General features: G+C 38.3%; 3 protein-coding genes across 7 annotated transcripts in view; 1 reads left to right on the forward strand and 2 right to left on the reverse strand.

Annotated features, from left to right (window-relative positions):
• LOC147027997 (uncharacterized) overlaps positions 1–5520 on the reverse strand; it is an 89029-nt gene extending 83509 nt beyond the window's left edge. For all 3 annotated transcript variants that reach the window (XR_015057376.1, XR_015057375.1, XR_015057379.1), the window contains exons 1-2: positions 5506–5520; positions 5315–5387 (exon numbers count right to left, since the gene is read on the reverse strand). The gene's annotated coding sequence lies outside the window, so the exon portion shown is untranslated. The remainder of the gene's footprint in view (positions 1–5314; positions 5388–5505) is intronic.
• Positions 4578–12500, forward strand: part of LOC147027999 (gap junction beta-2 protein-like) — a 37331-nt gene continuing 29408 nt past the window's right edge. Inside the window, exons 1-3 of one of the 3 annotated variants that reach the window (XM_085877920.1) lie at positions 5746–6019; positions 6371–6476; positions 9010–9112. In XM_085877920.1, the coding sequence (XP_085734046.1) occupies positions 9047–9112 (66 nt within the window). In that variant the 5' untranslated portion in view covers positions 5746–6019; positions 6371–6476; positions 9010–9046. Of the gene's footprint in view, positions 4600–5745; positions 6020–6370; positions 6477–9009; positions 9113–12500 lie in introns of those variants that run through there. The other 2 variants (XM_085877921.1, XM_085877918.1) reach the window with 2 other exon arrangements.
• Positions 9976–12500, reverse strand: part of LOC147028000 (uncharacterized) — a 21073-nt gene continuing 18548 nt past the window's right edge. Inside the window, exons 10-11 of the mRNA XM_085880248.1 lie at positions 12258–12345; positions 9976–11515 (exon numbers count right to left, since the gene is read on the reverse strand). Coding sequence (XP_085736374.1) covers positions 12302–12345 — 44 coding nt within the window. The 3' untranslated portion in view covers positions 9976–11515; positions 12258–12301. The remainder of the gene's footprint in view (positions 11516–12257; positions 12346–12500) is intronic.

Here is a 12500-nt window from a genome sequence, read left to right on the forward strand (position 1 = left end):
CCGCTCATTCCTGTTGTAACCTTAATTATAAATTTCCTTCTTTTATTCTAGTCTTTCTTCACAACAGCGCCAACTATGATACACATCTATTTATCAATGAACTTTCAAAAACACCAGGGAATATTTCTGCCATAACAAACACAAGTCAAAAGTATATTTCATTAACAAATATGATATTCACAAAACCTTTAACTCATGTTAGGTTTCTAGATTATTACAAGTTTATGGGAACACCACTAGCCTACCAAGCATCAAATCTAAGCTCCACGGGTCTTGTCCAAGTCTTAATTCATTCTTTCCAAAAGAGGAAATTCTAACTAAAGAGGAAATTCAGATTAAAGAGAGAATTCAAAGTAAAGAGGAAATTCTAATTAATGAGAAAATTAATGAAGAAATTCTAACTGAAGATGAAATTCTAATTATAAAGAAAATTCAAACAATGAATGAAATTCTGACTAAAGGGGAAATTCTGATTAAAGATGAAATTCTGATTAAAGAGGGAATTGTCATGAGAGAGGAAATTCAAACAAGGAATTAAATTCAGTCATGAGAAAATTCTTACAAGTAAGGGAATTTATTCTTATGATTATATGGACTCATTTATGAGATTTAAAGAGACAGAACTTCCTTCAAAAGAAAGTTTCTATAACAACCTTTATGAAGAAGTGATAAGTGATAAGGAATATAAGCACGCACAAGAAATTTGGAAAATATTTCAGATAAAAAACCTTGTAGAATATCATGATTTGTATCTAAAAACAGATGTTTTATTATTAGCTGATGTGTTTGAAGCTTTTAGATCACTCTGTCATAATAAAAATTGTTATGGATTAGATCCTGCCCACTATTTCACAGCTCCTGGTTTAGCTTGGACTGCAATGTTGAAAATGACAAAACAAGATATAGATTTAATCATTGATGTATATATGCTTTTGATGATTGAGAAGTCGAAGAGAGGTGGAATATCACAAGTATGTTCAAAAAGATCTGCTAAAGCAAATAATAAATATCTTCCAAATTATGATAGTGAAAAACATAATAATTATTTGATGTATTTTGATGCTAATAATTTGTATGGATGGGCATTGTCTCAATCTCTGCCTTATGGTAAATTAGAGTGGGTGGAAGAAAAGGATTATGAAAAGGCTTTGATGAATATTGTTATTTCTTCTCAAGAGGAATTGAATGAGGAAGAAGAAGGTTATTATTTTGAAGTTGATTTGAGGTTCCTGAGTGATAAGCATAAAGACCTTCCTTTTGCATGTGAGAAAGAAATCCCAAAGAGAGAATGTTTAAGTGATTATCATAAAAGTTTTAATATTAAAGTGATTTAAGTTTTAATATTAAAGGCAAATCAACAAAAAAGTTATTAACTACATTCTATGATAAAGAGGGATAAGTTTTGCATCAGAGAAGCTTGAAACAGTTTTTGAGAGAAGGATTGAGAGTAGCTAAAATTCATAGTTTTAAAATTAAGCAAAGTCCTTGGATGAAAAAGTATATTAAATTCAATATAGATATGAGAACAAATACAAAAGTAAAATTTGAAGGGGAATTCTATAAATTGATGAATAATACTGTCTTTGGAAAGACAATTGAGAATGTTAGAAACATGCAAAACATTAGATTTGCAACATCTTGGAAAGAAGCTTCGAGATTGATAAATAAACCAAGTTTAAAGAGAGAAGAGGTTTTTTCAGAGAACTTTTCTGCTATTCATATGGAAAAGGAAAGTATTGTAATGGATAAACCAATTTATATTGGAACGGTTCTTGATTTTTCAAAGATATTGATATCTGATTCTTTGTATAATGGCTTAAAGAAAGAGTATGGTGAAAATGTTTCATTATTGTATATGGACACTGATCGTTTTATCCAAGATATAAAAACTGATGATGTTTATAAAGATATGAAGAAAAATATTGGAGTATATGATACAAGTAATTTTAGTAACAAGAGCGAGTTATTTTCAAAAAAGAATGAAACGGTTATTGGTATAGTTAAGGATTAGTTGGGTGGAAAAGTAATGAGTGAGTTTATTGGATTGAGAGCAAAGGCATATGCTTATAAGTATGGTGATCAGGTTGATAAGAGGTTAAAGGGAATAAAGAAATATGTAATAAAGAAATCAATAACTTTTAGAAATTATTATAATTGTTTGATGAATAAGAAAGAAGAATATAGGAAAATGAATATAATAAGAAGTTATAAACATAAGATATATCGTGAAGAAGTAAATAAAAAGGAATTAGGAGCCTTGATAATAAGAGATTTATTTTAGATAATGGCATAGATTGTGTTCTATATGGATATTGTATGATAGAGTGTATGGAATAGATTGTGTTTCAACGATGGGAAGATGGGTTGGAGTTTTTAAGGGCTACCGCCGCGTTCTTTCCCAATATATAAATGGTCAAACCATGTATTAATCAAGCTAAAGAGTGGAGAGAATCTCAGTCTTGGTATATAAATGGAAAATATAATGATAGTGAAAAATATCAAATAAGTCTTATTGAAAAAATAACTAAAACAAAGGTAAATAAAACAAATAAGCGAATCAATTTAAAAACTAGTAAGTTAGAGGATGTAAAGAAAAAAAATAAATATCCTTGAATGGACTGAAAACTTTGATGGTTATCAATTGAACAATGGAAAAACAATTTACTATAATCTCAAAATGATATGTGGCTCAGGATGTAGTCAGATGAGAGCATTAAGAGAAGTATATCATTTCATAATGACACAAAAGGGGTATCTTGAAAAATATAAGGATTCAAATGTTTTATTTTTAAATATTTTAGATGGGGATTATTGTGTAAAGAAAATTAAACTATTGAAGGAATTTGAGAATGAACAAATCTTTGTAGGTTCAATGAGTGAGCTAAACAATATGCATTGGTTATTTGAAAAAGAGTTCTCCTCGGCTTACATGTTTCAGATATTTCTTTAGAATCACCTTTAACAAATCACATTACTACTTTACTACTTGAACAAATCTTTATCTTATTGCATTGGTTATTTGAAAAGAGTGCCCCTAGGTTAAAAGGGGAGACAAATAAATATACCTTGGGATAAAAAGAGGGTTTATTTTTAGGGTAAAAAAATATGAATCGCTGATTATCCCCCATTCAGTAACATGGGGGAAAGTGAGCCAGAATCAGTATATTCACCCTACTCACTAGGAGGTTGACTCAGTCTGTCATCCTTCTGCGGTTGGCAAAATAAGTACCAGTGTACTTGTAAGGGGGACACTGCATCAGCGGAATAACCGTGCCCCAACCAATGATGCAACCAGCAGCCACAGGCTGCACTCGATAGAGAGACTGCATAGAACTACTTTTTGTTTTTGACCAAAGTGAACCCCAAACTTGCACCTTGAATGTGGCTCAGCTGAGTCGTGAAAAGATCACGAGTTACTCTCCGACCTCCAACCAGAATCTTGCTCACCGGATCACTGCAACTCCTTCACTTTTTTTATGGACAACCACAATTTCAGGACCTTAACCCCCCCTAAAAGTTCCTAATGATCACGCCCCCCCCCCCACACACACACACACTATTTCTTTCTCTCTCTCTCTCTCTCTCTCTCTCTCTCTCTCTCTCTCTCTCTCTCTCTCTCTCTCTCTCTCTCTCTCTCTCTCTCTCTCTCTCTCTCTCTCTCTCTCCACCTTTCTCCTCATCTCTTCCCTCCTTTAATACCAATTATCTGACCAAATACTGGTTCTCGAATGATCTTCTGAAAGTGGCCTGAACCTGCAGAACAATGATAAAACCATCTTGGAGATTTCTGCAAAGGTTCACAAGTTCATTTCAAAGTTGGAGCTCCTCTCACAAATTTAAGGATTACTAACTCCACTCACTTTGCTCTGTTTTCGGCTCAAGAAATGAATACATATGGAGTTTTTTATGAATAACTTGTTTGTAGCCTTTCACCGATTTTGAAAAATAAAGCTTTCCGTCTCCTGAGATCCATTCTGGTTCGATTCCTGAAGGATGCTTGAACTGGCCGAGGTTTTGAACGTCGATCACAACATTTCAGACAGAGGTTATCTTTGAAGAACTTGTCTCTGCTAAAGAATCTTATTCCAGTTTTGGTAGGAGTGATAATTGCAAAGACGTTTGTGCAAAAAATCCTTTTGCACCTTGATAACCTGAAGTGCCTGGGCTTGGTGCCAGATTGCTGTCAATTTTTCCTTCACCTTCCTTGTTTGAGATGACATTTTGACCTTTAATCTACTGAAGACACAATTCAAATGAGAACTGCTCCTTATCAGAAATTTGAACCTGATTTCTCACATGTAGTGATTGAAAGACAATTTTAAATTTAGTTTGTTATTTTACTCTCAAACTCTCCTGCACCATTGCATTGTTTTTACATTTATAATAAACGCACGAGTTTAATGTATATGAGCTGTATATAATTAATACAGTACAATAAAATTATTTCATTCTTGCTCAATGACATGAAACCTTGTTTCTCCGCCACTCAACATTTTATCGACGGATTCGGAGTTGGTGGACAGGTTGGGAGTGTGACAAGTTGTTTCGATTGTGGTTCTGGTCCGAATCCAGATCCGACCTATCAGTGGAATACACAAGGTAAACTGGTCAGCATAATTGAGGAATGTGCTTGATCGAGTTCTGTTCTAGTACCTCCATTTTATTACCTTCGTCCTACTTTCTTCCTGTTTTCATTTTGCATAACAATGTGAAGTGATTGTTTTTATTGGTGGTCGAATTATTTGATTCTCAAGTCCCATCAATACATAAGCGACCCCTTATCCCTAAATCGACTCGAATTTTCATTTTCCACAACACTTTCCAAGTACTTTTAATATTACCTAACTTATTTGTGACTGTATTTTGTGGAGTCTCAAGTGTGGCATAGCCATGGACTCCTCTCCCTGTCTGGTATTGTTGTCGGGTGTCTGCAGCAAGCTGTCCGTGGCTGCGTGGCACTGTATCTCTCGTGTGTGGCTACACTCTTGTTGTTGCATTTGGCTGAAGGTCCTGGGAGCCATTTGCAGAGGTTGATTTATGGTATTTAAGCATAATGGGGGTGATGTAAATAAAACACAGGATGGGGATGACAAGCAAGTTGTAGAGACAGGCGATTCTGGTCAAGAGTAATTTGTGTTTAGAAACACCTACCTAACACTCATTATGATATCACTGGTGAATAATTAACCCCTCATTAACTCATAAGTCATTTCGGTGACAATATTATTGAAAATTTAGAATGGTTTGCAAGACTAGGCCATTTGCTTGGTAGAAAAACTGTCCGGATTGAAAATCTTGTGATAAGGTTGATCACCTTGTCCTCTTGGGAACCTTCCTGCTGTATCTCCAGTTCAGTGGTTCATGAGAGGTAGCTCTACTTGACGGCACTGCACACACAATAAATTAAATAGCATCACAAGTTGGACAAACTGTCTTCTGGATGACACAACATTCAAACAACCTCGACGTGGCAATGCCGAAGGGGATTTCAGGCTTTCCACCTACATTTGTGATGATCACACCCAACTCTCATTATCCAAGTTGCTCTCCTTTTGTCACTCCTTTCACAAGTATTCTTCCACTCCACCCCACTCCACCCCCATCTCCCACATCACCCCACCCTCTCACTGCTAACTCACTGTTTATTCATCTCTTACACTGTGATAGTAATACATAAGCTCGTTCTAATAAAGCACAAACACTTGGCATAATGGGTAACTCCTGTGAGAAAACCAGGTGGACTCTATAGACTTTGTATGTAATAATTTGACCAGGTACACGATTACAGAAAATCCACCCGACACGTCCCATGGCCGATTTCCAAACCACCCGAGGGTGATGGTAGATTGGCGTGACAAGAAAACCAGTTTGTGCATTGTTCCAAAATACAGTGGTACCTGTCTGTATGCGAAGGTTTCCTTTAAACTCGGCACCAACAAAACTTTATTCTCAACTACAAAAAGTTCCAAAACCTTTATTGGAGACTTCTGTGACATTCTCAACCAATGCTGTTGCAAAGGTAAAGTTTTTTATTTTGATCTGAGTTGTTCATTACATCATGCGGATATATTAAAATTCGTTATTTTGGGTAACAATGTGAAATGACAGCAGTCATGAATGTGCATACTGAATACTGTCACGGGCTACAGGTAGGCTCCACCAGGTAGAAGGTTTTGTTACAGGCTGCAGGTCGACTGAAATATCATTCCAGAGAGCAAATTTACCTGTACTGTGTAAATGTACCTTCTGACCAGCAACTTAATTTACTTATACCCACACCTGTATCTACTGACTGTAGGGTTTATCAAAATACATCCACAGCCTTTAAAGGATGTGTATACAATATTTCTTTCTTTTTTTTTCTTTGCAGGATGGAGGCTCATGGAAGAGTAAATTAGAATTGACTGTGGGACAATCAAGGGAATGAACAAACAAAAAAGAGAGGAGGATGGAGCGCAGGATACTGAAACTAGCAAGTAGGGTGGTTGGGTTAGGAATGGTTAATAGTGGTTATAAAAATAATGGGTCAAAATTGGGGATGACAAGAAATGCTGGTACACTTCATGCTTAAAGTCCTGGAGGGAAGAGTGTAACACAACAAAATGTAGAGCGTGGTTCATTAGCGAGGTTCAAAGGAGTTGAGGTATCATATGGTCAACCTCGATTTTGGAAATTTACCCAAGAAGGCGTTATTGGAATAACACGTGCATCCTGGAGTTGATTGGGCATATCCGAGGACTGGGAAAGCAGAGGGGGCAATGTTGGAGAATAGATGATATAAAACAGAGACCATTGACCTGTCTGCGATGTGAGAGCAACAGACACTGGAGCTTCGGCCTCATCACAGGAGAATCCAATACTTTTGAGAGCTTTAGATTCCACCGAAACGATGAGAAACACATGTGATGCTGGGGTGTGAACCCATAGCAGAGAGCAGTACTCCATTGAGCTCTGTGCAAAGGCCTTGTAGACTGTGAGTAGCTGCGATTTACCAAGCAAAGACTTGGATGCCCAGTGTTTTGCGAGCTTTGGAGACCAGCTTTGCGATGAAGTCGGCCCATGAAGGGTCATGACTGAGGGTGAGGCGTCAATGTTCAAGAGAGTGAACCTCTTCCATTGGATGAAAAAATAAGTATGTGAGTTTACTTTAACATCCGTTCAGAGTGAGTGGCTAAGCTTTGAGATTTTCGCACATGGAAGGGCATGTTCTATCGATCGGAGCAGTGCCTAATCCTTTCCAGAGAGAGAGAGAGAGAGAGAGAGAGAGAGAGAGAGAGAGAGAGAGAGAGAGAGAGAGAGAGAGAGAGATACAGAGATATATATATACATACATACATACATACATACCGATACCAGAGCTGCTGCTGTTCTCGCCTGGCAGTGGGATGTGGTACTGTATTATATAATGTGAAGTCGTCTGCAAAAAGAAATAGACGGGCTTCCTGAGTATCTCACACATTCGGAATATTACACACAGTAAAAGCTATCTTATATGGTGGTCCTTTTCCATGTCCAGCAAAGACAAGCATAATCCAGCTGATTCTCTGAAAATCTAGATTTTCGGCCACATCTTACAGGTTGTTTCCTGATTGTGGCATAATGGTGATGTGGCATAATGGCCAGATATTACAGTTTGTTATTGTAGTCGGGTAAGGTTGCTTTTACAGTGCCAGTTTTATTGGCTGCTTTCATAGCCATGATGTTATTACCCTTGCCGCAGGAGAGGGTATTGCATCTGGGTCCGTTTGTTTGTTTGTCCGCACAGAGCATGAGTACAGTTTTTCTCTGTAACCACTTGTCGGATTGACACAACATTTTCACCATCGGAGCAACTACTCATGGAGAATGTTTTAAAGATAATTATGATGTCATACATCATTTGTTGTGGCAGCCATGTTGGAAATCTTAAAAATATTGCATCATGGAAAATTTGAAACTTGGCACATTCCAATGCAGTACTCTGCATGGGGAATATGTATAATTTTTGTATGATGTCATAGGTTCCTTCATTATCTTGGGATAAATTGGTCGACAGAAAAAAATTGATGACATAATTTGTCATGCAGTTCGGCAGCCATATATTTTTTTTTAAAAAACATTCAAAAATTTTCCTTTCCGAAATGGTTAACAGTTCAAGGTGAACCTTTACAAGTATGACCGCCTATCCATGAGGAACAATACGTTCCCAACTATGATGTCATAAGTCACATGGTTTGGCAGCCATATTGGATTTACCCTAAAACCGATAAAAAATCTTCTCCAGAACGGTTAGACAGATCCAGGGGAAACTTCACACACATGTTCCCCAAGCCTTGGCAATAACAGGGTGTTCACAAATAATTGATAGGTCACATGGTCTGGCAGCCATATTGGATTGAACAAAAATATTTAACTTCTTTCTCTTTAACTGCTTCTTCGATCGACGTGAAACTTCAAATTGTGATCTCGTAATGATGAGGAATATTTGTTTTAAATTTCAACCTGATTGGACGCATGGTCTGACAACCAGAATATTTTTAATTTTTTGATGTTGGTTCTTTTTGATTTTTTTTTTTTAATAAGGCTCACTTGGCTGTGCCTGGATGGGTTTGATGGTAGAGAAGTAGCAGCTGAAACCCGAATGCTATCCAGGTTCCTCCAAATTTTAGTTTTAGCTCTCATAAGATCCTCGATCATATATACAAGAAAAAGGGAAAAAAAAGACTTAATCTCTGCTTTTTGCATGTTTGTATTCCTTCTAAGGACTCCAATGCAGGACTGTACTATTTGGTTGGTCTTCCATTTGATTTCAATGGTTGTCCGATCAAAGTGGGACATCTTGGTACCTGGTCATCACTGGCAGAAGTTATAAAGTGGAAATTCGAGTTATGTCTATTATTAATTACGTAACAACACAACATTACACAAACACCACAAAATCTTGGTGAGGGTCTGCAATCTCTGATTGCTCTTTTTCTTCTGCTGTTTTGTTTTTATTTCTACATGTTGTGTATTTCATTGTATTCACAGTGAATGACAGCAGTCAAGGAGCTCTCAACAAATCAGCATGGACTGGTCGGTGCTTGAGTCAATTCTTAATGGTGTCAGTCAATATTCCACTCCTCTGGGAAGGGTGAGTTGTAATCGATGGACAGGTAACTTTCATTACCCACGTACACGAAGCAAAAAGCAGGGTTAACCAATCAGTTCACTTCTGTCTGTCTCTGTGTACAAATGTCAGTTTATGATCGAGGTGTTCAATGAACTCTCAAGTGACCTCCGCCACCGAAGGTGAACGGAGGCTATGTTGTCACCCCTGTCTGGCTGTTTGCTTGTAGAGAGATAGAGATAGAGATAGAGATAGAGATAGAGATAGAGATAGAGATAGAGATAGAGATAAAGAGAAAGAGAGATGCAGAATGAGTATTTAGCATCCAGATCCTATATCAGTTTGAGCAATGTACAACTGCCCCTGGTATAACTCATTTATCTCACTGTATCAATATCCCTGGTGTGGGAATCACATTATGCCATAAGTTTCATTCAAGTTACACTTTTCGTGTTTCAGAGTGTGTTGCAAAAGCCTGTCACCCAACACAATTATGGAGGCCATTTTACTCCAGTGATCTGTAATAGACTGGTCTATGTGATAGCATAGAGATACACACATTCCCTCTGAACTGTCTGGCAGGGTCATTTTGGTTCGAAAATTTGGTCATTTTGGTCATTATTGAAATATTCGAGCCACTCACCAGGATGATGATTCCCAATCTTTGAAAATGCACCTATCCATTTGGGTTCATATATGTAGCTTGTCTATCTTGACGTCATAAATAGACGAGTACTGAAAATGTACGTTCATCAAATTCTAATATCTATATATATTCTAAACTAGCAAATACAATCCGTCACTTGGCTGACGAGGATATTATTGCAGATCCAGGGTTGTGGGGGTACTACGAGAATGGAGTGGGGGGGAGTGGGGTGTATCCCTGCTTCTCCTCAGACTCACTGGATTGCAGGCCGTCACACACGAAAAACTTCGTGTCACGGCGGATCGCTAAACGACCGTGAATACCAAAAGCTTGATCACGTGACTTAGGGTCCTCTGTCTGACACTATTTACCGAATAACACATGATCTCCTTATTGGGGAATCGCGCCCTCTTGCAATTTTGCTGTTATCCTTATTAAATCTTGATTAATACAGCCGAGCTTTCCGCGAGCACAATGCTGGACTGATACGAGAGCCCATTAGTGAGGAATTATAACCTCCCGGCTAATCTACATACGGACATTGCTGGATCAATGGAAGAAAGGACAACCACGGACAGATTGGAAATGTACCAAGAATAATTAAAATTTATTGACAAAAGAGTGATGAGGGGTATGGCAAGGAGGGAGGGGAACTTATGAGCTTTAATGGGGTCAAAGGGAAACTGGGGCAGGAAAAGGGGAAATGCAATAAAAAGAGTGCAATCAAGGTATGTATTTATAATAAAACAGAACAGCAAATGTACAAGTTGCAGACTTAACCTATGACTTACCAACCGGCTAACAAAACAGGGTACCCATCAGACCACACTCACATGGGGAGACAAATTGGGACTGGTACGTTCATCACTGTCACCCTTCCCAACTTGGTACCGCTCTCCAAAATGGCCCCGATACTGCTCTCCACCAATGAGCGTCCACCAGCTCTGTCTGGAGCATGAACCAATATATCCAGGACCAGAAAATAAACGAGTGCGACAACCCAGGCAGAGAGAGAATGAGCTCATGCCACAAGCAGGACCCTGATAGCTCGAGGAAAAAGAATAAAGAGAGTGGAATATATCACTCAGAGGCTCGACCTTCCATTCAAGTTTAATCACAGCTCACATGAGGCATTTAGGATCACCGCCATTGTCACACCTCCCTGACGTCACCCCCGTGCCACCGGCCCAAACCACCAATGACAATAGGGGTGTATGCCACACTCCTTCCTTTTTAAGCTGAAACGTGCAAACCTACCATCATTCAAATACACTCATAACTTAAAGCACGCACTCGTGTAGCAATTCCACATAAATCATCAAAGCCACTCGAAAATACGATCAACCCTTAACCACTTTCCATACCATAGCAGTTTGCCTTCAACAACAGTAATACCAAACATTGTGAGAAACAGTAAAACCAAATCATCGATGAAAGTTAATTCGAAGTTAACTTGTCTGCATACTATTCACAAGTCCATACAATTAGGAGGTCTTCTGAGGTTGGAAGAGTGTTGGAGTACTCGCTCTTCCAATGGTGCTACAGGAGGTGGTGGTTCACATTCCTCCACAGCAGAAGGACCCTGAAAAGGTTCTTTTCAAGAGCCTTCTGGAGTGTTGTCCTCTTGCATGATGTTTGCAGGCCTTTCACATGCGTTGGCCTTGACAGATGTTTCAGATGGACCAGATAAATCACCGGTTACATCCCAGGTTGACAGTCTCATGTGATCCACATGTCTCCTCACATTCCGGCCATCCAAGAGTTTCACAGTGAGGGACAACCTGACCATGGAACAGGTTAGTGCATGTTTATATGGTACCTGTAGCAAGTCACAGATCTAATCTGACCTGACACTAAGTACAGCATTTCCACCAGCCTCGAGTCTTCTACCCAGTGGAAAATCGTATCATACAATGCATGAAATTGTTCCAAGCTCTGAATGTGAAACCCTATCATACTTACAAAAGTGATGTTCGCAGCTATTTGTAGCTATGGTGAACAGGCATTCAATAATATGAGTGAGGAAGGTGAAAAAAAAATTATCATGATTAAATCGTTGCGGCCTGTTCCAAGTTAAGGCATGGTTGAGCAAGCCAAAAAACATGGTGGCTTCAGACCCCAGTGAGGTTACCCCGGAAATACCTTAAGACCCCAGAGGCCAAGGATTGCCTAATGAAGGACATAATTAAATATGACCTTTAATTATCTTCAAAAAGGGTGTTTTAATTAACCCAAACACCCAATTTTCACTCTTGCAATTCCTTGGAAGATTTCATGGGATGCATGCAAAGTTTTAGGCTCCCAGGTTTTATGGTTTTTGGGAGGAGATGCACTGACACAATAACACACACACACACACACACACACACACAGACACACACACACACACACATACATACACACACACACACACACACACACACAAACACACACAAACACACACACACACACAAACACTTATTTGTATAGACAATGTTTTTCAAAGTATTGTTTCATTATATAATTGGAAAAGTTATTACTCACCTGAAATAAACTTTATATTATTACAGCCACAGGTACGGAGTGTATTATGAGGAGGTTTCGTCCCCGTTTCTCCTCAGAAGAGCCGGACCTGGGAAGGAAGGAAAGGACAAGCATGGACAGATTGGAACATAAACAAAGCAATTTATTAATTAGGATAATAAATAAATAAAAATCAATCAAAATAATTGTAGCAAATAAATAATCAATCAGGCACCGAGAGAAAAAGGGACAAAGGGCAGATGC

The sequence above is a fragment of the Eptatretus burgeri genome, chromosome 4 (assembly GCF_056783735.1).
Source record: "Eptatretus burgeri isolate ZD-2024b chromosome 4, Ebu_testis_v1, whole genome shotgun sequence".
Lineage (NCBI taxonomy): Eukaryota > Metazoa > Chordata > Myxini > Myxiniformes > Myxinidae > Eptatretus > Eptatretus burgeri.